Source organism: Cryptomeria japonica, chromosome 2 (assembly GCF_030272615.1).
Source record: "Cryptomeria japonica chromosome 2, Sugi_1.0, whole genome shotgun sequence".
NCBI lineage: Eukaryota > Viridiplantae > Streptophyta > Pinopsida > Cupressales > Cupressaceae > Cryptomeria > Cryptomeria japonica.
This window is the reverse complement of record NC_081406.1, coordinates 549,885,168-549,912,741: the sequence shown is the minus strand read 5'-3', so window position 1 is coordinate 549,912,741 and position 27,574 is coordinate 549,885,168. Positions and strand designations below refer to the sequence as shown.

Sequence of the window (27,574 nt, the reverse complement as noted above, 5' to 3'; positions counted from 1 at the left end):
AACTATCATATGCTAAGGAAAAATATGGGAATGTATCCATTCACTAGAGTTGCAAAATAGCTTCCCCACTTGATGATCATGCTCCATACAATCACTTTTAAAATGATGAGCACCAGGAAATTTTTATAAAGAAATATAGGAAGGACTTATGCCTCTTAACCTCTCTATGTTTTGGCATTTCCTTTCTCAACTTATAATGCCATTTACTTTGATATGCTCTTGCTTGCATCTGGAGATCTCTAACAATGTGAAACCATTGGTTTTGTCATTTGCATGTTGTGATCTAAAAGTACTAAAATTTTGCGTTAAGGCAACATAGCTACTCATGACAGTCTTGAATTTGAATGGGATCCCTTCTTGAACAAAGAATGCTGTAGGATAACTGCTCACATGCAGCTCTTCGTTGCTGCAAATGACCTCTGAAATGTTATGACAAGGGGGTTTTAAATGCATTTGATGATCTTGAAGAACGAAAGAATACTCAGCTCTTAGGATGGTGAATAGATCAATTTTTTGTTCAAAATCCACACATAACTCATTGATGTTTGTTTCATGAAAATTTGAAAAAAGGTTTTCAAAAAAACCATGGACATGCTCTATGATGCAATCTCTTTCATCAAGAAGATGATGCTCTTGTTGAATAACCAAGAATAAATCTTAGGTGTGCTCTTCATTAGGCACAATCTTTTTTATGCCATCTTATACAAAATGCAGAAGCTCATCAAACAAATCAGTGCAATCACTTTTTGTATCCTCTTCAATATTTTTCTAAAAACCTTTTTCCTCTGAATGGGATATGAAATTCCATCATCATTTGAGCACTTTTTAGCTTCTAGAACACGTGTGAAGTCATCAGAATGAGAATATTCCTCATCCTCTTCATTTGATTTCATTCCCAAATGATACTATACATGCTCTCTTGGCAATTGAAGATCTTTCCATGCAACCTTGCATTCTACTTTCATTCGTCTCATTAAATGTAATGTCCCCTTTTTGTAATAACCCTAGTTCTTCCCCTAAATCACCATTTCTATGTGAAACTACAAATGGAACGAGATGCATACCTGATTAAGATCCTGTAATAGGTTAGGAAACCATTGAAATGTATATAAACCATAATATAAATATTCTAAAAAGGATAATTAAACATAAATTTTCTATACCTAGGGTCAAGAACATTAACTTAACCATAGTTATGCGTAATTCCTTATTGGAACTCAACCATAAGAGAGTGGGAGTAAGGACGAATGATAAGGTGTCCAAGAGATCCTCTACCCTAGGCCCAAGAGTGGAGTGAAAGCCAGAGCTCCTTTGGCCACATGGGACCATCAGTCAACTACCATGAGGTGGTCTACCTAGTGCGGTATCCTATCACCGTTCTCCTTCATCACTCCCATCCTTATCCTTCTTCATGTGATTAGAATTCCCCTTTAAGTCCATTTCCCCCAAATCCTATCACCGTTCTCCTTCATCACTCCCATCCTTATCCTTCTTCATGTGATTAGAATTCCCCTTTAAGTCCATTTCCCCCAAATTAACCAAAGCATACCATGAATATATTATGTACATTTATGTCTAGTTAACACAGTTATAAGTTTCTAAGATAACTGATTCATTAACGAACATTGTTAATTCTAGTTGTTGTTATTTATAACTCCTGCAGATCTAATGATTAATTTCAGAATATTCATGCTTAAAGCATAGCATAGATCTTACAAGTAATTCGGACTTCTTTCATTTCTCTTGATCAGAACTGTTGCTGTTCTAACCACTGCTGTTGCTGATTGAATTTAATCTCTTGATCTGATTTGATGGTGGTGTCTCTGGATGCTTTTGATTCCTTTCCTTTATATCTCTCAATGTGAGGGAGAGGTCAGACCTCTTCATTATGTATGCTCTTTGGCAAGAGACACACCCTTTCCACCATTAGCAACCTTTGAAAGAGTGCAACTCTTCATCATATCTGCCCTTTGAAAGGGACACAACCTTTCAAGATCAGATCTGTACTTCTTATTTAAATCAGATCTGCCCTTCTGATTCCCAAATTATCCGTCTCAAATGAGATTCTCTTCTCCCTTTTATATGTCACATTTGATGGAGTCAGAACTTTTCATTCCATTTCTTTTGACCATTAATTAACTTAATTGATTTTTAATTAAATTTAATTTTATTCCTCTATATTTTATTTTTATTCTTTTAAATCTTAATTTTATTATTATTATTTACCATCAAATTCTATTTTGAAGTGGGGCCATTACATAAAAACGCATGAGAAAACTCTTCATGACCCAAAATCAAGAGGGTTAATTGTTGTGGATTTTCCCTTTTGATATCCAACTGACAAAAAACCTGATCTGTTGCTTCCATCTGCTGAAAATTTGCCTTTGAAACCTTATGAGGTTGAGAAGCACATTTTTCAAAACAATTGAGCATTTTCTATGAATGAGGAAGGGGCTTTCCTATAGGCTGATTGCATGCGTATTGCTGTTCTTGAGAGCTTTGAGGCATTCAATTTGGATCAGTTTGGTACATGTATTGGCTTCGTAGCTCATTGAGCTCATGAGAAAAAAATTCTACAAGAATTTTCATTTCAACCACCTTTTTTATGTTTTATAAAATCAGCGAAGGGGGTGAGTGGAGAGTTGCACATTTGCATTATATCAAATGGGATAGCTTTGCAAGGGATTTTCTTGCAAGAAATAAATGATTTTACTGGCTGCTGTAAGGCTTATTTAAGCTCTAAAGCTCTATTCTCACAAAAAACAATGATTTTATTGACAAAGGAGGCAGTTTACTAGCTCCTATAATGCTTATTTCAGATCTAACAACTAGACCACTCCTAGTATGTGTATCATGATAGCAATTTTAGAATCTAAAGCTTTGTCCAAGGGGTTGAGCTTAATTTGTTAAATCATTGAGTTTTCATTGTGGAAACCCAAATTCAAATCCCAAAGGGATCATTTAATTTGAAATTCTAAGATGTGACTCTTGGTCTTCCATAGTTGGCTTTTGGTGTGCAGGTGGTTTCTAAATAAGTGGATTTCTAAGTTGTGACTTGTTGTGACCTTTTCACACATCGCCCCATTGCAAACGGGGACACCCTCTTTCTTGCTTTCCGCGTTGGTTAGTTTAGGGTTTTGGCAGCATAGTGGGCAATTTTGAGTTTCCCGTGCCCGAGTCTCAGATTTTTGATCATGCTTAATTGTCGTTTAGGATTTTGAAGTTATAGGATCAAGCACGTAAAGTTGAGATTTTAAATGATCCTAATTTTGCCTAAGCGTAGACCTTTTGAGTGTTAACATGTTTTGAACATCCAGGTGTTTCAAGACCTTTGAAGTTGTTTTCTCGCTCCTAGGAAATTATTCAAGATGATTTTGCACTTTATCCCGATAGGTTCCCTTGTGTTTCGTTCAAATTTCTGGTGAATTTGCCTAAGTCTAGATGAGTTTTATTGAGTTTTGAAGTTTCTTAGTGATTTTGAGTGGAAAAATCATCATTTTCCGAATGAAAATCCATATTCTAAGGGTTAGAAGGTCAAAATTCCACACTAGAGGTGCTTTTCCCCTCATATTCCTGACTACCCATGGTTTTCCCCCACTCAAAATCCAGACTGGACATGAATTTCCCGTGGAATCCAGACATGCCTTGTTTTTCCACCATTGAAAATCCATACTAGGGGCGATTTTCCACTAGATGACTGAAAATTTGTTTAAGTGTTGGAGATTTTTCCCGACAGCTCTCGTTTTTCCACTGGGAGTGTGGATGAAGTTGCGGATGAATTTTATGATGATTCCTGACATGGATCGATTTTCCACCAGGACTTTTGTGACGAGATTTTGTGGATTTTTATGCGGATACTCATTCCAGACCCTAGCCAAATTTCCACTGGAGATGATTTTGACAATTTTGAGTCCGGATAACTGTCCAGACAGGTCCAGATAGGGGTCGATTTTCCCCTAGGATGATTTTTTGTGCAAAGTTGATGAAGATTTTGATGGGATTCTTATCCCTACATAGTGCGATTTTCCCCAAAGGGGCGTATTTAATAATTTTAATGATTTTTATTGGGATTTTTTATCCCAACTAAAATTAATTTTCCCCAAAGTGGCCATTTTGATTCAAATTTTGAAATATTTTAAATAAATGGGCCCCAAATTTAATTTTTTTAACAAAGTGCAACGATTATTTAAAAAATAAAAACAATTAATAAATGATTTGCAATGAGCATTTAATAATTTTCACCTTCTAGAAGCAAATCGACTTTTGCCAGGCAAGTATAAGTACAAGTGTTTTATCCCACATTGCCTGTGTGGTGAAAGTGAAAGGCAAAAGCAAGTTTAAAAGGGAGGGGGCCAACATTATTATATTATTATATTTGCCAGGTGTATTTCAAACTAAGGCGATTTTTCCTCCAGCTGGCGAATTTTGTGAAGTGTCAAGTTGACACTATTGGAGCTTGAAGTTGATTCCTTGTTCATTTTTCTCCATTTCCTAGTTGGGTGATTTGTTTTGGCTACCATTGGAGGGTGTTAGAGCTTCATTTTCAGACTTGTATGATTTTCCTAGAGGTGATGCCATTTTTTGGAGAGGGGCGATTTTGTTTTGGGAGGTTTTCACCTCCATTTTTTGGTGAATTTCTTCATCATTTGTGACGCCTTGGTTGGGAGATTGCTGTCAGACATTTTCAGACCTGATATTTGCCTCCATTGCTGAGATTTATTACCTTCATTGCTGGCTAGAACTTCATTTTCAGACATATATCTTCATTTCCAGCTCAATTCCAGCCTAGGTGATTTGTCCAAAGGTTGATTGGAAGCATTTTCAGTCAATTTTCAGAGCTTTTAAGAGTTGTTGCAGGTCTGAAACTTCATTGTAGAGGGGCTGTCCTCAGAAAACTTTCATTTGCAGCCACCTACCTATCTTGGCAATATCATTTGGGAAGCATTTTTGCTTCATTCCGGGGCCATTTTCTGAGTTTATTATCATTCTTAAGGGTGGTGGTAAGTTTGAAAACTCCATTTTCAGACTTGTCTTCAGACTAAGTTTTCATTTCCAGCGCTACATACATACTAAGAATTTCTCTTGTTTGCCTTGGAAAATCGATTTTCATCAAGTTTGTGCACATTTGGGTGATTGCAACATGTTTTTTAGAGATTAATTTGTGAAGTTGTAGGTTGTCTTTAGATTTGCTGGCAGCCATTGTTGACCCCGGAAGGTGTCTTCAGATAGTTTTGTGTGAAAACATAACCTTTCACACCTTTCCGTAGTGATTGTTTGATTCGGTATACTCCTTTGCACTCTATTTTGGTAAAATTTCTAAGTATAAGGAGGTGTCTTCAGACTTTGGTCCGAAGATTATTGATTTTAATGAATTTCATGAGGGTTTTATACTCCAACCTTGTCACATTTTGCATTCTATTAGTGAAAACTATTGATAATGTGGATTATTTTTCTGATTTCCATACCCAAACTTGTCTAAATCATTAGGAAATTAGAAATTTTGTCAGGAATATTTTCCAAGGTTCTAACTTCTAGCTTCGTACAGGTGCGATGTCGAAGTCCGGACTCAAGGAAAGGAGAGAACAATAGAAGATAGTTGAGACTGGATTCTATCCAAAATCCAAGATGTCATCTAGATGGAAGGAGATTACAGACACGAACATGCATTTCCTGAACATGAGCCAGATGCAACAGCGGATGTTCGGAATTGGAAGCTAGATTCCTTCCCCAGCTTATGTAAACATTATGAAGAGTGGCATTTATTAGGCCGTTGGATTCCTGCAGTCCATACAATGCAGTGAGCTTATCCTGGAGTGTGCACGATGTTATGATCCTCGCTCCCGACTGATCGAGACTTCTAAGGGTGCCATCATTGCCTACCTTGCCGAGGATGCGATTGCTGAGGTGTTTGGAATTCCACGTGGAGCAGACATGAAAGATATAACTAAGGATGAATACGAAGATAGATATAAGAAGAAGATGGATGCATGCAAGATTGTAGTAAACAAGGAGTGGATGATCGAGCCTAGGACTCATCATTCCAAGGCTCCCAAGACACTCATGTGCACAGACTTCAAAGATGAATACAGTGATTTAGTATTCCTGCTTAACTGAGTGATGGGGATGCCACAGGGTGCAATATACGATGGATGGATGTTCTATTTCATCTAGGATTGTCCGAAAGGAATGTTGATAAATTGGTCTAGAATCATAAGTGACAATTTGGATTTTGAGCTGAGGAATGTGGAGCGGTCCAGATCATTCGCCATGACTTCCTATTTGGTGTACTTGCTTGCACAATTTGTTACTTACAAGGGATTGGTATGCAGAGGTGAAGTCAGGAATGGACAAGGACAATTCAAGAGTTATGAGTGCTATCCACAGTTGAACATGTATCGAATTGAAGATTATAAGAGAGTTAATGATGTATTCACAATGTACATAACACGAATGTTGCAAGGTGGAGTCCACAGGAGGTTGTCCAAAGAGGCAACAGAGCTGATAGAGAAATATGGATCGTGGTATATACAGTTCCCAACTTTCACATACCTAAGGATTCATGGATTTCAATCCAAACCCTACAAGCTTCCTAGGTATCCTCTTGACAAAATGATCTTGTTGGAAGTGGTGAGACAACTTCTTGAGTTTGATTCTATTCAGAAGGAAAAACATAGAACGAGCATGTCATTTCCTATTTCGGTGGGGAAGACATCGGAGGTTTGCCAGTCCGCCTTAGCAGCTAGTACAACAAGTGACGAACTTGCATTCTATTGATTTGCAACATACAAGGGAAGAAAAAGATTTGATCCAGATAAGAAAGTTGGAAGGATTAGGGGAGATAAGTTCATCCACAAGGTAGACATAGAGGATTATTGGGCCGACCTAATGGACGAGCAGGTAGTAAAGAGAAGAATGTGGTCCAGAATGTCAGTGGATTTCATGAGGAAGTGTGGACTTTTCCTCATTCTTGATCAAGTGTTAGATGACAAGGATCATACGCATCCACAATATGAAAATGAAATGAAGAAGGCGATTTTATTGCCTAATTGGTTGAAACCAGAAGAAATAGATTTGAATATATTGATGAGAGAGGTCTTGAGTTTCTCTTGAGCATGGGTGGATATTTAGATGAATAGATTAGTTGATATGAGTGTTGCCTTCACTTATAAAAAGATGAAACAGGAAGAATCCACTTCCAAGGATGATCAGAGGACTATTAGTGATATCAGGATTCATGTGGATGAGGAGGGTCAAGCTCCCAAATGAAGGAAGAACACACCAAGAGAAGTCAAGGCTAGAGGGAAGAAGATTGAGGAGGTTAAGAAGAAGAAGCAAAAGACTATCACTCCTTCACCACCCCTCAGTGTCTCATCAATCAAGGAAGTTGAAGTGCCAGAACAAAACAAGGAGATTGAGCAATGTTCCAACATAGTGATATTGCCAGAGAATATTCAGGATTTACATGTCACAGCGATATTTGCTCCACCTAATAAGGATGATGATCAGGCGAGATGCCCTACTGTCCTTTTGGAGGTTAGTTTGGGAAAGAATGTATATGATTTGACTAGGGATAATCCTGATGATGATGGTCATGTTATCTCGGTATTGAGAGGGCTTGATCGAGAGATGTATCTCGATGATGGTATGGAGATGGCCGCTATTCCTGATTGGTTGATGAAGAGTATGGAGAAAAGTAAGAAAATGATAGTTGCACAACCTATTGATGACATTGATGACTACTTAGCTAGAAGCAATAAGGAGAAGGAACCTAAGAGAGTTGAGATTTTGTCACACATAGCTAGAGATGAGACAGGAATGCGGATTGCACAGGTGGCTATTCCTATTGGAGGTGTGACGGCGGACATTGCTACTCCCATGGATTTCCAGATTACTTCAGTTGCCCTTGGTCGTACTACAAAAGAGCAGGAATTCCAGGAGGTTGGTGATACCCTCAAGGCAATCGGTGCGAGATTGGATGGAGAAATAGAGAAAAGAGAGTACGAAGTAGAGAATATCAGACTTAGAGAGTATATTGCGGGGATAAGGTGTGAGAATCCTACCCTTATTTCCCCTATTGCAATTGATCGTGGACTACATTCACATTATGAGGCAACGAGAGATACACTCTCGGAGTTGGAAAAGTGGATTGAAAATACAAAGAGACAAGCGGATGATTTCCTTACTTAGTTTGGCTAGACATTTGATAGGACAACATGGCTCATATTCAGAATATAGTATTTGGAGGGAGTTTGGGAAGAATTCCAACCCATTCAGGAGAAGACTATTCCATGCCTTAGAGCTTTGAAAGAGATTCCTAAGTCCACGTTGATCAAGGAGAATGTTGTGCACAATGGAGATAGATACGATTTCCATGGTTGGTATTGTTCATTAGCCATAAAGAAATCAACTTATGATAGCGCACAAATGAGTTGTGCAGAGATGGAAGGATCTATTCATGATATTCAGTTGAAGATCCTTGCCTCAATTGAGGAGTTATTGGGGGTTGATGTCAATGAAGCTAGTGGGCTACACTTAGCAGAATTAAGAGACAAAATGTAATTCATGTATTTCAATCAGTTGGACTCTTTGAAGAAGAGTCAGAATCTAGATCGATGATTTGGTCTCTTTGTTGATTCATGTTCATAATTCGAAGCTCATGTCAGATTGGGAGAACACTTTGGATGCTTGCTCGGATGCTTTGGACGTGATTGATTTATAGCAAGACACCTTACCCAACATTTCCATGGAGGAGTTAGATTCTGTATTGGCTAGATCCTTGGAGTATGCTAAGAGAGAGAGAGATGCAGGGAGGAATCTTCTAGGAGATTCCCTATTTGATGACTAGGTATCTTTCTATTGGGCCATATGTTGGTGGCTCCATTTTTTATGTAAACCCTAATTAGGGCAACTCTAGGGTTTTGTTGGCATGATCTTGGCCTTTGATTTAGTTTTAATCTTGGCCATCCATTTTGTATGAGACTCTATATATACCTCATTGCCTCTCATTTGTAAGGGAGAGATTTTGTAGAATTGTTGGTATATGTTGCAGCTTTTGAATATAAATCATTGTTCGAACTTGATGGTGATTTTGTTTTTCAAGTGTTGTTTTGTACTCAAGGTTCTCAATTCCTCCAAGTTAGATTAGAATTTTAGATTGGAATTTGCTTTCAATGTTTGTTAGATTGAATGAAAGATTTGTTGAGTATATTTATGTGGAATCTATTAATCCATACCACTAGCCTCTTGCTGATTGTAAGTGCTTTGAGCGTGGTCAACTGGAATTTATGCAAGTTTAATTTCGATCATTATACGTCCATTGTTATGCATCAACTTGGATGGTCTCAATGTTTGATGGTAATAGTTTGAAAATCTATGAAGTATACCTTAGATGATTGCACTAAGCTCATGTCAAAATCTGTACGACTTGATGGTGAGACCTTGCCTAGTTTGATTCCACTAAATTTGTTCATCATTTCCTACATTCCTAGGCTTAGAATAGATTTCCTGAACCCTATTCCCTTTTGTCATTTTTTAGAAAGTCTTGCTAGAATCGAATCCAAAACTACATTGCTAAATTCTAAGTTATCAACACACCCATTCCATATTCATGATATGCAAAGTTAATTCGAAAAATTGTATAAGTCCTCAAGTGAAAACAACAATTCACATTGACCATTGAGTTACCCACTCGTCAAGACCCGATTGTAGAAACCTTGGAATCATTTTAGTTGATCTTACCCTTAGCATTTGAGGTGATTTTGTTCAAGAGAGGGTAAAGTACTTTGGTATTTTATTCTAAATGTATGTGCATAAAACACACATCAACATGACTCTTGGTCTCCCATAGGGGTTTCTAATGTGGTTGCTCAAAAGAAGCTGGTATTAGTCTCATTGTCGTGCTTGTATTGGTCTCATGTAGATGCTTGTATGAGCAGAATATTTTTAAACTATTAGCAATATAAAAAAATATAAAGCTTTCAACAACAATATAGAAATAGAAAATATCTGACATTAGTTGGAAACCACTTTCCATGCCTTGTCAATTGTGCATTGAAATCATGCATGCATTTTGCAGGATGCCTTTTCATTGTGAGAAGATTTTGAAAAAGAGAGTTTGTGTTTGCTTTTTCTTGGGGTTGATAAAAAAGGAGCTCATCAAGTTAATCTCAACTTACAATTAAGCCAGGTTGAAGGTTCTATACCATTCACGTGCTTTGCCTTTGAGAGAAAAAGCAAGCAATCCAAGAGCCACATTTTGAGAAGTGATATGATGAATGTTGCTCATCATGACTATGGACTGATGGAGAGATGGAGCCATCTCTGTATAAATGAGGCAATACTCTCAAAGCAACTTCAGGAATCTGACATCCTTGTTGCAATGTACCAATTGAATACTGTATACAATGCTGAAATGGTAGATTATTTACCTAAATATTTAGATGCACATGAATATTGTGAGTTGCCATAACCTGCAAGAATGGAAATTCTGGATCTTTTGACTAATGAAGTCACCAACAGAGTCACCAATTGAAAGATGCATGTTCCTGTGAGCTGATATTTTTGTGATTTGCCACCAAAATGACAAATTGTAGATTGATGATCAAACGAGATGTAGACTGTAGTCTCTGACTTGTGTCCCATCAAATTTGCACCCACATGTAAACTTGATCAACATGGGAAATCTTGCAAATGTGGGATGTGGCTTGCGAGATAAGCTCCAGGATTTTAGAAGCAATCTCTTTGCAGGATCTTCGATTTGTTTACTTCAGACTTTTCTGGAAAAAGAAGAAAAACTAAAAATAAAACTATGTACAGGCGAAATGCCAATTGAAAACCCCCTATCTGTAGAATTGATCTCAGATTCACAAATTAAGGTTGCATATGCAAGATAAAAGAGCAGAGATAAATTCACCATAACAAAACATTTTATTTCATCCCTGAGATAAATTACCAAACAGTTGTGAGAGGCCAATTGCACAATCGCATGGTTGTTATTAATGAGCTCAGATGATTATAAAATATTTTGTCTGAAAGGCCCAAATGCCAAAATTGTAGAGCTTTGGTAGTGAAAATCTCTCTTTTGTCTGTTTGAATGAACAATTACATAAATATAGAAGAAAATAAAGTGTTTTTAAGCGAAAGATAAATCTTCATGGAAAAGAAATCCTTTTCCAGGCAAAAATGTTCTTTTTTGCTGCATGGTGAACACCTTTGTATTTACTATAGTCTTTACCTTTTAGCCACCTTTCGTGAGTTTTCTGTTTTACCTTCTTGTAGCTTTTCTTGATATATTCTAGTCACGTAAAAATATAAATTTTTTGCTTTATCTTTATCTATATGATATTTTATGAATTTATTTATCCTTTTTGCAGCCTTGTTTTTTTAAAGGATCATAAACATTAGCTTGTTTGATTTTATTGGGGGCCCACCTTATCTCACATCTTCTCTTACTCCTATAATGTTTTTAATGAAAATAATTTAAAATAGTTTTAAATAAAATTAATCAAATCTAACGTGAGCTCAAAGAAAAACTCAGACATTCCTTCTTGGGCCCACATGCCAACTTGGATTAGAGCAACCAATAGTGTACTGTTTAAAGACAAGTACTTCTAATAAAATGTAAATGATGCTCCATTTGTTGATTTGATGCTGAGGTGTTATGGATAGCCAGTGGCACTTCATCCATATTTTGTTCTTCTGATAATATTAATATTTCTCACTATTCATTAATTTGAGCTCTCTGGTCTAATGGTTGCTGTTTGAAGACATTGAGCATGAAGATATAAACTTCTGTGTTGGATTTGAATGCTGACAGTGTCCCTTTGAATATCTATGCTGGATTTTTTAGTCTATATCATTTTGAATGATTGTGCATGTTTTCTTTGGCTGCACATTGATTTTGGTATTTGCTGGCCATATTTCTACTGCTCTTTGTTCGGCTTTCTCCTTTTTAACTGTGCCATGTTATGAAGGCTAGTGGCATCCCTTGCAATGGCTGTGTTGATTTGGGTATTGGCTGCCATTTTTTTTTCTTGGCTGCACGCCATGTTGCCATGGCTATGCACCTTTGGGAACTGGGTTGGATGCTGTTGTGTTGGCCATTCTTTGATATAGTTTCCCTATAATCCGTGCTATGTTGGTTTTCAATGTTTGGTGGACAAGTGTTGGGAGCACCTCAGCTCTACATATTGCAGTGGAATGCATATGCTCCTTTGAGTTGCGTGTTGATTTGAAATGCCTATTTAATGATTTTGGGCTATGCAATGTTTAATGTAGCTATACATAGATTTTCATGGTTTTATGATCCAGATTTGCTGTGCGATGCTTGGAATGCTTCTGTTAGCTTTAAAATGATGCTATACATAGTTTTCCCTTGTGTTTCAGAATCCTGTCAAGCAATGGTTCATGGTTCCCAACATTGGTCATTATTTCATTTATCTGCTTAAGCAAATATTCTGTAGAATTGGAGTGCATGGAAATGGCACTACAGGTAATAAATGCAATGTTAATGCATTGTTGATAGCAGAGAAAAAATGAGGTTGATCCTAATGAGACACTTTTGTTCAAGAAAAATGAGGATATGGGTGAGAGTATTTTGTTTCAAAAAAATGAGAATGTGGATGATAGGTTTTCAAGGAGAAAAAAATGAGCTTCCATTATGAAGGAAGATTACGAGAGTGGAGAACTTAGGTTTTCATGGGAGAAATGTGAAGCTTCTTGTATAGAAGAGATGCAATAAGATTTCAGGCATGAAAAATACCCATTCAATTGTTTTTGTGAGCTTAGTGATTTCATTTGATTTTTTGGTTTATTATTAATTAACCAATGTTCAAATTAAGAAGAATGTGTTTGGGTTCATTATATGTTATGTTTACACTGTATATTTCCTCTCTTCCAACCATTAAGCTATATCAAATTTTGTCATATGTACGTTTCTTTATGTTTAACAGACCATTTGAAAATTTTGTTTAATCATCATGGAAATTGTGCCAGATTTTACACAATTTCCATGGTTCAAATAGTTTGGGTAGAGTAAAATGTGAAAACATAATTTATACCAAAGCCTTAGCTATTGTTCAGGAATGTGAATGGGTTTTTGGATATTAAACATATAAGTTATTCAAATTAGGGAAGTGCTTGAAAACAAGGAAACTTGGGGACGCGTCCCTGACCTGAAAACCCTTGTCCTAGTCTCGGGGACTTGGGGACAGCTAGGGGATGTTTCTCCCTCCCATCCCCAAACTGCTGGAATTTGGAGGGGATGTCTCCGAAATGGGGGGACGTTTGCCCCAGCTGTGGGGGACATTCGTACGTCTTGGGGACGGCTGGGATGTCCCCAATCCGTATCGGGGATGACTGGATGTCCCCCATAGATAGGGGTAGAAAAACATATTAAAATAATAAAAAATGTCATATTTTCCTAATGTGGGCCCAAATTATTTGCTCGTTCCAATTATTTGTTAGGAATTGCATGTAGAAAATATCAATTAAATGCAAATAAAATAATAAAAGTCGTTTGAGCTTTCGGGGGACCCTCGTGGGGGCACTGCCCCTTGACCCCGCCCTGTACTGCGACAGGGAGTGCGCCAGGGGCATTGTCTTTTGACCTCGTCTTGGGGGCACTGCCCCCAAACCCCCGTTGAATAATTTGGGGGGAAACTACGCCGATAGAAGTGGGGAAAATTTAACCGCCGAGTCTGATTAGGCTCCATATAACAACATTATTAAAAATTTAAAAGGCAACGATGATAATTCATAATATCGTTGCCATATTTCATGTTTGACTATATGATATATTTAAAACTTTAAAAGGGAACAATACAAATATTTCATCTCTTACCATATGATATTCATATATTTAAAAGGGAAGGATATGCAATACGGGCAATAAAAACAATTATTTCCAGCGATAATTGCTTAAGCAGAGCAGTCAAATTTTCAACAAATCAAACAAGTGCTGGCATATTGACAATGAATTTTCAATTATGAATGCATATTGAGTATTGATAATGAATTCTGAATTATGAATGTATATTGACTATTGAGTATTGACAATGAATTCGGAACACAAATGTGGTATTTTAAGGTTCTATAATGTACATATAGCTGCTTTATCCATGTTTTCATATGAATATAATGTATATATGCATGCTTTATCCATGTTTTCATATGAACATTTAGAATTTCCTTATATATTTTAAATTTTCCCTATATTTTATATAGTCGTCCCCTTTGCCATCCCCCCGCCGTCCCCAAAATTGGCAAAAAAATTTGCCGTCCCGGAAACTTGTCCTGCCGTCCTCTTGTCCTGGAAACTCGGGGTAACATAGTGTTGAAAATGAAGAAATTGGTGGTACTGACAACCCACTCCCAAGTTAAGCACTGTAGCAGAAATCATACTTTACAGAATACATTGTAAGCTCTATGTGAAGCTACAATGCTTAAAGTGAGTGTGGACTTTGGATTCCACTAATTTCCTCAAATTCAGGCATTGCTTATTTTGAGAGACAGTTTTTGTTCCCACTCATCCTTTCATTTAAAGCATTTACCTTATTTTTATAATATATTAGTTTACATTATACAAATCCATAGGAAAGTGAGGTTATTTATCAGGTCGCATGCTAAGTGCATTTTAAGTTTATGAGACTTTGTGGGACCAAGGAAGTTTTTATAGAAGTTCGAACTTTGTACCTGTTGTGACCATTTCACACATCGCCCCATTAAAATGGGGACCCCCTCTTTTTTGCTTCTGTTTTGCCTGTTCTTCTCTCTGCTTTTAGGGTTTTGAGTAAGTGAGTGAGTTGTCTAGACTAGGGTTAAGCAAAGGGGGTTTCTTTTGGATATTTTCAAGCTGAGTCCAGTCAAATTTTGAAGATTATTAAGCATCCTCCCGAGGATTGCAATTTTTGAAGTAGGATGAGCCTGTCAGAAAGTCAAGTATGTCTCAGGTTAGGTCTAATCAGGATTTTGGGGAAAATTCAAGCTATGTCTAAGTGTTAGCATTTTAATGATGGAATTGTACATTTTTTTGTCTGGATAAATTTTGACCAAATTTTTGAAGGCTTGCTAACTCGTCCTTGGCCTTGAAGATGACCTAACCCTGCTTGGTGAAGTGATTGAAGAGCTAAATTGTGGGTATTTTGGCTTATAAAGGTGAAGTCGCTCCTGTCCCTCTCCCAGGGACCAAGGCGAAAATGTTATTTAGTGCATATTTGTCTCTAACTTCCTTCAATTGTTTTGTGCAGGGTCTCCAGGGGAGGTGATTGGACATGACTTGATGATTTCAAGGATTTTGAAGATTTGAAAATGATGAAATTTGAAGGATTAAGACAAATCGCTCCTATCCTCCACTGAAGGACTAGGGTGAAATGGTTTGTCAGGGTTATTCTTGGCCTTGATTGGTCAAATTGAAGCATCAAGGGTACAAGGAAGAATGAAGTGAGCATAATGGAGTATCCAGACTTAGTTAAAAGCATTGAAAAGTTGAACTTTTTGTCTAGCAAGATGAATTCGCTCCTGTCCCTCACCAAGGGACCAGAGCGATTTTCTTTGTACACACCTTCTTGGACCTTTTTTGGATTTGGGCTCTCGTTCATGGATTGTAAAAAGATGATATCTTCCCCAGCAAAGGAAATTTGAGATGAAAAATGAAAAGATTTGGCCTTGAGGACAAAAGGCGCTCCTGTCCCTCACTGAAGGACCGGAGCTTGAATTCCGAATTTGCATTATGCTTGCAAGATTTAAGTGATTTCGCGATTTGAAGAGGTCAAGGGAAGTGTGTTTTATTCGTTGAATATAACTTTAGTGGCCTACAAAGGAGAGAATCAGCCCAAGTTGCAATAGGCGCTCCTGTCCCTCTCCAAGGGACCAGAGCGATTTTCTCACAAGACAAATTTTTGGCAAAGGTAAAGCGAGTTTCAAGTTTGAGATGAATGAAGGAAGGCGTAATCAATCCATTGAAGATAATCTTGAAAGTTAGCAAAACATAAGTGTGCTCATAATTGCCAAGGCGCTCCTGTCCCTCACCAAGGGACCAGGGCGAAAAACACATTATCAAGTCTTCCTCCCCAAATTGGGATGAATCCAGGCCAAGGCACGAGATGGCAATGATATTTAAAGTGCTTCAAGATGGAATGAAGTTGCAAGGACCGCAAAATTCGATGAAAATGGGCTAGGGCGCTCCTGTCCCTCACCAAGGGACCAAGGCGAAAATGCTTTAAGGCAAGCTCCTTCCAAAGATCAAATAAATTACACTCAAAGTTCCAAATGAAAATCCCATTTTGGACGTCCATGAAGAGATTTTGAACGTGAAAGCAAGGAATACAAGGCCAAAAATGAAAAGGCGCTCCTGTCCCTCTCCCAGAGACCAGAGCGAGGTTATTAACAAATTGATATTTTTACCATGCCTAGGCGCCAATGTCCTCTAAAACACATTAAATGCCAATTTCGCTAAAACTCCAAAATATTAAAAAAGAATAAAAAAAAAAAAATAAAAAAAAAAAATTGACATTTAATAAAGGCGCATGGCATTGAATAATTAATTTTGGAGCCTTGGGAAATCGTTTTTTTTTAATTTATTCATTGAGGCATTTCGAAATTAATTATTATTAATTTAAAGTAAAAAGATAGAGCGCTTGGGGTATCATTTTAATATTTTTATAAAGTCGGCCTCTTCTTTTATTAATTTTTGTTTATTTTTGGCCTATTTTCACCAAGTCGGCCTATGGGAAATGAGGTAGTAAGCGCCTATATAATATTGGTGTTTTGAAACATTTTAATCAATCATTCAATCATTCACTCAAGTGCGATTTGGAGAAGCAAAGAAGGAGTGCGAAATCTGATTTAAGAGGAGCGAATTTTATTGAAGGACAAAGGTGGTAGAATTAATGATTGTGAAGTCTAGAGGAAGAACATTTTGCTAAAGGGAGAGCCTCGACCCACATTTTGCCTAGCGAGCTTGCTTAATTTTGCATCATTTCTTAGAATTAGTTCTCAAGTGGAGGTATGGCAAGATCTTCCTAGTCTCAATGTTGAAATTTTGAATTTTGAATTTCAAATTGCGTAGTTAAATTTAGGAAATGATAATTCAAAGATTTATCATGAAGTTTCCTAAATGTTTAAATTGCAAAATATATTACTCATTATGAAATGTTGTGTAGGTGTCAAGATGGCGACCCCAAAGGCAGGAGCATCCACTAGTCGTCCAACTCTCATGAAGGAAGATCAAAGGAATGAAGAATTGGAGACCAAGATCGTGTCAAAATGGAGCAACATTGGAGATACCAACTTGGGAAACTTCAGTGTGAAGAAGTTTCAAGAGGTCCCTTACATTGGAAAGCCATCACATGTCGCAAGGAGAATAATTGAAAGTGGCATTATCAAGGCGGCCGGTTTCCCTCTAGCAGTCTTGTGCCATGAGCTGATGATCGAGTGCGCCCGCCATTATAACCCACAATCAAGATCAATCGTGTCCAAGGAAGGAAACACTTTGGCTTACCTTTCAGAAGAGGCTATCAGTGAAGCTCTCTATTTACCAGAACATAAAGATATGATTTACAAAAGCTTGGAAGGAGCTAGATCTATGTACGAAGATGATCCAGACACTTACTTGAGCATTATCAATAAGAATTGGTTACTCAAAAGTCGTCCTCGCTTGAGCAAGATTCCCAACACACCACATAGGATCGACTTCCAAGAGGAGTACAGAGATTTGATAACTTTGCTCAATCGAGTTACAGGTACTCCTCAAGCCTTCTATTTTGAGAAGTGGATGTTCTACTTCATCCAAGTGATAGTTCAAGGAAAAGGAACAATTCATTGGGCTAGAATTATTAGCCATTGCTTGGATGTGCAGTTAAGAAGACTGAAGGCTACGAAATCCTTCCACATGAGCTCGTACATCATATATGCCTTGATCAGGAGTTTTGAGTATGCAGGACTACCTCACAGAGGAGTGATTGGAAGAGGGCCCGGAGAAGTCAGAGTGTGTGATTCTTATGTCCATTTGCATCATCCACCTGGAAGTGACTACAAGCTAGTCAATGATACCTTCACGATGAACATCACCAGGACATTGCAAGGCGGGATTCACAACTGGTTATCTCAAGATGCACAGGAGCTTGTGAAGAGGTATGGTGCTTGGTTCATCCAATTCCAAAAATTTACATATATTAGAGTTCATGGGTGTCCTTCACCTCCATATATGTTGCCAAGATATCCGACAGACAGGATAGTGTTACTTGAGGTAACTTGACAGTTGGCGGCTTATGCAAAGGCATTCAGACACAGGCATGGAAATGGAATTCCTGTGCCTATCATACTAGGGAATTCAGTTGAGGTATGTCCTAATGCTCTAGCCATGGATGATGCAGAGAAAGAGTTGGCCTTATATTCATTTTCATTCTTTGCCTTGAGAGAGAATTTTGATTCTTATGGATATATAGAAGAAACAGTTGGTAGAAAGTACAAGCACGAATTTCAGATAGAGGACTTTTTGATGAATCTCTCAGATGATTTAGAAGTGAAAAGAAAGATGCATTCTAGGTTACCTTTGGATTTCATCAGGAAATGCAAAGTTTACAGAGTGGTTGATCAAGCTCAGGACAGTGGCAGACATCTCCAATCATCTTATGACCGAGAAGATAAAGCAGTGAAGATAGATTGGAATGAACCTGAGGTTTTTGACTTAAAAGCTTTAATGGCTCCAGTTTTGTCTTGTACTAGCAGATGGGTTGATGTGCAACATCAAAAGTTGAGAGAACAGAACATACCTATGACTTTTACTTTGGAAGAAAGACCAGGGGAAGGAGGAGCAAGTGTAAGTGACGACAATCCTCATCCTAGAAGCACAAGTGAAGGTAATCTTCGAAGTGCAAGTGAAGGCAATCCCCATCCTAGAGGTGCGAAGAGGAAAGAGAGACCTGAGAAAAGAGAACCCTCCAAGAAGAAACAAGAGGCCAATCGAGATCGCTCATCTGGTACATCTTCTCGACATGAAAAAAGGACAAGTCAGAATGTAGGACAAGAGAAGAGGGTACCTGAAGTTGAGGAATCGATGGAATCAATGGTACAAAATGATACACACGAAGAAGGGCAGGCGTCTCAACGTTCATCAAGTCAATCTCCTCAAGTTAATGAGCTACATGAAGACAAGAATAATGATGAAGTGACATCTCCTCTCCGAGAAGAAGAACCGTTGCCTAAAGAGATACAAGTTAGAGAGACAAGATCCGCCATTCCAGATTGGTTGAAAGAGAGGCTAACAAGGGTGATTGTGATCGAAGATGAAGATAATGTAATTGACTTAGAGAGCCTTGTAGGAAATTCTCAGGGAGTAACAGAAAGGAAGAAGGCCACCAAGATGTCCAAGATGATCAGAGATGAGACAGGGTCCAGGAAGTTACAGATAGCTACACCGGCAGTGGACAAGTATGAAGGTGAAATCCTTGCAGAAGAGTATGATGTACAAACATTTGAACTTGGTCCACTCACCGCCGAGCAGACACTGGATGAGGCAACTGATTCATTTGAGGCACTTAAAGACAAGCTTAAAGAAGAAATGGAAAAGAATAGAAAGCTTGAGAGAGAGGTTGGTGCTTGGAGAGGCTACTTTAGCCATCTCAATAAGCCTTTGGGACATCAGGATCCAGCAGTGTCTCCTGTGCAAGCACTTCCCCTTGAATCAGTTGGTGAGGCAGAAAGAGTTAAGAGCTTGGTTCAGCTTATGAGCTCTTGGATTGACAAATCTCATACTGTTGCCATTGAGTTCGCAACAAGAATGATGCAGACCACCCATCGAGCTATCCAGGTCCTTGAGATCATTCACAACCTAATGATAACAGTAGTCGCCTTTGCCCACACTAGAGATGTTATCATTCCTGTTCTGCAAGTAATCAGGCAAACACCAAGGAAGATCCTAGCACAAGAAAAGATAATGGATGGAGGAGCTCATAATTTACTCCAGTGGTCAACTTTACTCCAGATGAAGGAAGTTCTTTTCGAAGACATTAGCACCAAATGCAATCAAGTTGAGGAGGTCATCCATCCAATTCAGGACAAGGTGTTTGAGGTGTTATGTTCTATTCTTGGCAGAAGGATTGAAGATGAGACAGATGTGAATCTTCAAGAGTTGGAGGAGAAGGTCAAGGTCATCTTTTGCAAAGATGAGAATGTTATCACAGATGAGCAAAGGGATCAAATGTTCGCTACTATGCTCCTGATTGAGAAAATCAAAGAACTCGAACCTGGATGGGATGTAGCTCTTCTCAAGGCCTTCGATCAGGTCATCCACTTGGAAGAACGAATGAGGAATCTTCCAGAGATTCCTATTGCTGAGATTGAAGGAATTGTGTCCAGATTCATTGCATATGTTAAGAAGGAGCAGTGGAAAGGGAACAAGGTTCTAGAAGAGAAGTTGTTATAGATGATGTGGCACCTTAATTATCATTGGTCTATGTTTACTAGATTTTTGTGCCAATTAAATATTTGGCTATGCATTTAATATTGTTCAATAAAAGGGGAACTTTTTGTAATAAACCCTAATTAGGGTTTAGGTGTCAGAATCTCAGCCGTTGATCTTCTTTTGATCCGGGCCGTTCATTGTAATTGAGAATGCTATATATACCCTCATTCATTTTCATTTTGTCATTAGAAAATGAGAGATTAGATAGAGTAAGTTAGAAATTAGAAGATTAAAGCATTGAAGAGAGAATTTTAAGCAATTGTTGTCTATTTTTGGCTTTGAGATCAATAAAATATTGAAGTTATGGTGTTTTATTGCAATTCTTGTGGCTACTTTCATGGTTGCTTACTTTCTTGAATCATTCTTGGTCGAAGTAGTATTTAAATTTGAAGGACTAAGTGTTGGGCTTGATCTTTGGTGAGATTCACGTTCCAAACTACTAGCTTCTTACTGATTGTAAGAACGCCTTGTGTGGTCAACTCGAGATATTTGGATTACTTAAACCTTCAATCATCATTGAACTATTGATATGTACCTTCATGGTAGTGTCTATGATCCTTGATGAATTGGAAAATCATTAAGTCACCTTAGAAGATCGCATCAATTTCAGTTGAGTTGTTGTGTTTTGGCAATATTGAAATTGGTAGAATCTTGCCAAATCTAGCCTACATTGAGTCATTCTTAGGATTAGATTAGAATTCATCCCTGACAAACCCTACCTTCTGATCTTTTTGAGAACTTGTTAGTTTTAGGAAATCTTATTCCTGCAGCTTGGAAAACGTAAGGCCCCTTGATGAAACAGCATTCACAACGACCACTGGTGCTTATCCACACGTAGAGACCCTACATCAAAGAACCTTGGAGTCATCCTGATTGATCCTTTTTTGTGACATCTTCAGCAATCAGAGGCTTTATTCAAGAGAGGATAAGGTACCCTTGGGTATTTTATTCTGTGTTTGATTGTGTACAAAATACACGTCAACAGTACCCCATACATTTTGACCTAATGACCAATATCTAAGTTTGGTTTTATCAATCGTTCTTCCATACTTACATAGAAGCACGTATGCTTTCTAAGCCCTCTGTATTTTGCAAATCATCATTGCTGCTTTAGTGCTTAATGTAGAGTGGACTTATAATAATCCTGCCTATTTCTTCATTCTTAAGTATTGGCCTTTTATATATATGTATATATGAAGCATGATATCTGCTCCATTGTTTAACTTAATTTTTTGATATTACCAATTTATTCATGATGACATATTGGCCTCTTATTTATAAGAATGTATTTTGATGATGATGTGTGCATATTTATTATAATTCATTTGTATTTATTGAAATCTATGTGCGTTTATTGCAATCTATCTGTATTTTGCTGATATGTGCAAGACAAGCAACATCAAATGCCATCTTTGGGCTGGGTTTAGGATGTAAACCTGTTGTTTTTCCCATTTTAGCCATCATAATAAGCATATTTGTAAGTTTTATTTTGGCTATCATGTATTGTATTAGAATAGCTGCACTGGGAATGCTCGATACTATTTCATCTGGGTTAGCTATTGATTCATATGGATCCTTCAGTGATAATGCTGGAGGAATCATTGAGATGACTGGCTTGAGTCACACAATTTGTTAAGGGATTGATGCTCTTGACAAAGCTAGCGATACCGCTGCTACCATTGGCAAGGTGAAATATGTCTTTTTTTTAAAACTTTGCTCGATTGAATTCATAGTTTTCTGATGTTATAATCCTATATGATGTGAAATTTGATTCTCTTTTCAGGGCTTTGCAACTGGATCAGCTGCTTTGGTTTCACCTGCATTGTTTGGAGCTTTTGTTACTCGCGCAACAAATTAATAAATTGCTTCCCACAGTAAAATATGAGATGATTGCCTTTGTTGTTGATATTGTCTACTAATAATCTCCCACTGGCTTCACCTATCGGCACATCGACTTCACTCTTTAAGAGTGCAGGTGCTATTCTTAGTTCTAAAATACTCCGTATCTTTGACGAGGACTCCCACTAGTGGAAGGTTTCCATTCTTCTTTTTGAAAAAAGGTGGGGTTTATCACAGGTATTTCCATCACAACTTTATAATGGCTTGAAGAGGAGGGTTTAGAGTCTCTAACATGGCATTCTATTGGAGGAGGATATGCACTACTTTATGCAGGAGCAGGAATAACTATTTTTCAAAGTTGCTCGTGTGCACCCCATCAATTCCTCACAGATTTATTCACGGTCATGTATATCCAATTCATTTTTCAACACCAAGCTTGACAAGTTCAAAGGATTTCAGCACCAAAACCCAAGCAAATAATGTGGAAGGCCCCGTTGCAAAGGATTACAGGTGCCAAATTATTATTATATATATTTGACAATTTCTGGTTTTCAAGTATTGTGGCTGTATTGGTTTTGTTTGATTTCATTGTGTGATCCTTTTTTGTTTTTGTAAAGAGGTTTTGGTGGCTGTACCGTGCCTGAGCTGCACACATGGTTTGGTAATGTTGAATTGATGGTTTACAGCATAATTGAAAAATGCCAAGAATGTAGAAGCAGAAAATTTTCACAATGGGCAGATTATCATTCCTTCATACCACTAGGGCTCAGGGTTTTATATCATAATCCATGTAGATCAGGAGGAGACAATTTTAATTTCATTTTTATGCTTATAAAACTTTGAATGGAAGGCATTGTGCTTGAATCAAACCTGATTTGCAGTGGGCTTAGATGTATGCTGTAGATCAATGTAACGTAACTACATATCTAGTCAGGAGTTTTGGTGAAATATTCTTGGTTGAAATTTTCAAGGGATTGGTTTGGTTTTGATAATTTATGGCAAACAAAATACAAATGTAATATACTGAAATTCTCAATACGTTTAGGAACAAATTCACAGAATGAAATTTTTGATATTATTGCAGCTATCACTATTTTCCATTCAGCTTCTTCTTAACATTAAGCTGATCAAACCACAAGAAGTTCACTAAATAAAAATGCTACCTCTATCTGATGCTGATCCACAAATTGCCATAACTGTGTTTGGCGCCCAAACCCTCATTCATAGCACTTTATTTATTATGGGTGGAAGCTGCAATCTCTGAATACAAAATCATTCTGGAAATACATTGCTACAGGATTGCAGAATTTGTTGTCCACTGATTCCAAACCCCCACGAATGCTGGCTGTAGTCTAAGCTTGAAGTCCCAAAATGCGTGGTTGGAGATCTATCACAGCAATAGGAATATGGCAGTGCTTTGATGCTGGCCAATTGATGATGTTGCCACAATTAGACCTGGGGTTGCGTCCAGGTTGCAGCTGACGGGGTTTTCGTCCTGTGCGTGTTCTGGATTGCAGAGCTCATAAACCGATAAAAGAAGACAATCATAATAATGCTTCTTCGAGCATCGACCCCCTATAAATAATAGCTTCAGCATCAACCAATAAGCATCGATCCATCTAGAAACCTCCTTATAAGAGACTTAGGCGCAAATTCCAATGATGTATGAATTATTAAATTGGCCCCCATAATGATTCGTCTAGGAGAAATAATGTTGTAACTTAAAAATGGCCCCTTCTTAAAACATAATGAATAATTAAAATATGTTTGCTTAAGACTTTGGCTTTTTGGACTCCATCTTTAATTATTCATTATTCCCTTTATTTCTTTAATTTCTCCTAACCCCCGGAAATGTAAAGGCTAGGAAAAATCATTTCCAAGTCTGATCATTTGAGAGGGGACATTACAGTCCTCCCTTCCTAGAATTGTTGGTCCTCCAGCAATTGCAAATTGGGATGCTATAGGATTTTCTCCCCTTCTCAAGTGGCATCTTCAATTGTTAAATCCTTCCATTTTATCAGATTTTCTCGGACCATTTTGTTTCTCAGCTTCCTTTCTCTCCAATCAGCAATGCCTTGAGGAACTAATATCAATTTCTCTTCCTCATCTAATGGTGGTAGCTTAGGAGATGCAACCGTGTGCTGGCCCAACGTCTTCTTGAGGCATGAAATGTGAAACACTTCATGTATTTTGATGCCTTTCGGCAACTCCAGTTCATAAGCGACCTCTCCAACTCTCCTCAGTATCCTGTTAGGCCCATAGAAATGTGGTTTTAATTTTTCTGCGCCACTTGTCTTCAATGTGGAATGCTTGTATGGCTGCAGACGCTAGAAAACTATGTCTCCAACTTCGAAATACCTCTCAACCCGATGCTTGTCTGCATACTTTTTTTGCTGGTTCTGTAGATTGTCTTTCAGTGCCCTGAGAATTTCTTGGTAGCTCTGCACTGACTCCTTAGCCCGTGGAACTTTGCTATCATCAAACGCTAAGTCCATGAATGTCAAGGCATCGTATCCGTAGAGTGCTTTGAAAGGAGACATGCCAATGGACATGTGGTAGGTGGTATTGTAGCAATACTCACCTAGATAAAGCCATCTCACCCAAGCATGTTGCTGCCCTGAAACATAGTTTCGCAAGTAGCCTTCGATCCACTTATAATATAAGGGACATTTAATGAGATAAAGTCAAATGTTAATGCATAAGTTATATCTTAATGTTATGTTTGCCCTTTATAACGCAAGGGTCCATTTATCATTAAAAGGGGGCCATTTAATATTAATTGTTTGAATGCCAAGGCCAGGAAGATTAATAAAACATTAATGTGCAAGCTCATGTAATAATAAATGCCAATTAAAAGCTTTTTGGAGAAGTTTGACTTCATGAAGAAATATATATAGCTGCCAAGAAGAAATCGATGGGGATTATTGAGCATCGTTAATTCTTCATTCAAGAACTGTGGAAGAAGACAAGGGTTTTCTGCCATATCCAGCATTGGAGAACGTAACCTCTTTAGTGTTCAGCAATTTTGAGGCTGTGAGATACCAGCTGAATCATTGCTTGATTGTGGACTTCATCCAGAGGTTCAATCTGTGCATTAAAGAGGAGTTTAATATAGTGTTTGAGCAGATCATTGTAGGGCTTTAATTTTGCAGACCTGAGGATAATATTAGAGCTTCTTGTTCCTAGCGACCTAAGGATTATATCAAGCATTATTTGGAGGCATCGAAGTGCAGATATTATTTATTTCAAAGGCTGCATGCTTGAATCAGGGGTGGCCAGCTTGAGGGGTGCAAATTTGAGCAAGGAGGCACAATAAATTCCAAGTAAATTCTGGGAGCATTATTGATGCTTAAGGATGCTAGGCACTACTCATTTGGTGGCAAATTCATCGAGCATAAGTAGGAACGAACCATTTTGTCCAGGCAGCCATCATTTCCAGGTTTTACATCAGTCACGATATCTCAGTCTTTAGGCATGTAATCAGCATATTTAGACTTGCAAATTTAGTCATCTAGGCATTTTGAATTCAGTTAATTATAGTTGCATTGGATTATACCAAGTTGCTGCCGTTGATGATCATTGTACTCAGATTTTGGCATTGTAATAGTTTCACATTGTAAAGCCAAGAGTCTTGGTAAATTATGCTGGCATTGTACTCAAGTTGTCTATCAATAAAGGTGATATAAGTTGTATGCCTACGATCTGATGTTATGTTCATATTTGTCATGCTTGATTTGCATATTAGTTTGCATGCCAAATGTTTGACAAATTGTCACTTAGCCGTAGATGCATATTTCACATATAGGAATCATATATATGCATTTTAGAAGTCAGAGAAATCATGCATGCATTTAGATTATTGCTTTGACATTGTAGTTGTATTTTCAAGCAATTAGAGTGCATTGACAATTTGACATTATTACTCAAGCATACAATCAGATTGAAATCACAGACCAGCAAGCATTGAGTTTGCATAAAAAGTGTGTGACAATATTCCTTGGAGGCAAGACTACATCAGATTAGACAAGGGATACTACAGCCTGTAGGTAACGTGTGTTCTGACTTGTTTTGCTGGCAAGTCAGGCACTCTCTAACGTGCTGAAGTATGCCATCCTTCAATCCCTTCTAGGTGAATCTCTCATGGATCTGGCGATAAGTTTAGAAGAAACCTGGATGTCCTACCATAGGTGCATCATGTAGCACCCTCAAAATCTTGGCCTTCAACCTGGAACTTGGTACAAGATAAATATTGTCCTTGTAATATATAATATCATCAATCACTGAATACTTTTCATCAATCAAATTAAAAGCAAATGAATTTTTTATATATTTTGACAACAGTTGAGATTTCCAGTCAGCTGAAATCTCCATGAGAGAGCAAAGTGCAAGTCTTTGGGATAAGGCATCGACAACAACATTTTTCTTGCCCTTCACATACTCTACATCGAAGTTGAAAGCTTGAATCTTGCTTATCCACTTCTGTTGTTGCTCGTTCAAATCCTTCTGCTCTAAAAAGTACTTTAGATTGTTGCGGTCTGTCCCGACCACAAATTTGGTTTCCACTAGGTATTGCCTGAACTTAGCTAGCGCGTGCATAATCACTAGCATCTCCTTATCGTATGTAGAATATAGTCTCTCAGAGTCTCTCAATTTTCTGCTCTCATATGCAATCGATGTTGATTTTGCATCAACACTGCACCTACCCCCTGATTCGATCCATCACATTCCAGGACAAATGGCTGTGTGAAGTAATGCTAACATTGGACACAAGCTCATGGCTTCCTTGAGCTTGTCAAAAGTCATCTGTGCCTCCTTAGACCATAGAAATGTACCCTTCTTAGTCGAATCTGTCAATGGTGACGCTAGCTGTCAAAAACCTCTCACAAACCATCTGTAGTAAGAGCACAAATCCTAGAAGCTTCGCAATTCTGTTATATTCTTGGGTGGCAGCCAGTCTATGATTGCCTGAATTTTCTCTTGATGCACTTTCACACCATCTGCACCAATAACATGTTTGAGATATAGTATCTCTGTCATCTTGAACGCACACTTGGAAGCTTTCGCATAGAGCGACTGAGCCTCAATGATACTCAAGACCACATGTAGATGATGCAGATGATCACTCCAGGTCCTGCTGTAGATCAAAATAATAAAATATCATCAAAGAAAAGCAGAACATATTTTACTGCTGTACTTATCTAGCACTGTTTGGATATCCACATGGTATTCTGGTTTACTGCTAGAAGTAGTCTTAGTAGACACAAAACATTGGGC

The 27,574-nt window shown here is 37.9% G+C and overlaps 1 protein-coding gene across 4 annotated transcripts in view; it reads left to right on the top strand.

Moving 5' to 3' along the window:
* Positions 1-27,574, top strand: part of LOC131030358 (frataxin, mitochondrial) — an 83,014-nt gene that overhangs the window by 7,110 nt on the left and 48,330 nt on the right. The window contains exons 2-4 of one of the 4 annotated variants that reach the window (XM_057961143.2): positions 22,043-22,148; positions 22,245-22,436; positions 22,538-22,810. In XM_057961143.2, the coding sequence (XP_057817126.2) occupies positions 22,593-22,810 (218 nt within the window). In that variant the 5' untranslated portion in view covers positions 22,043-22,148; positions 22,245-22,436; positions 22,538-22,592. Of the gene's footprint in view, positions 1-21,973; positions 22,149-22,244; positions 22,811-27,574 lie in introns of all 4 variants that reach the window. The other 3 variants (XM_057961146.2, XM_057961144.2, XM_057961145.2) reach the window with 3 other exon arrangements.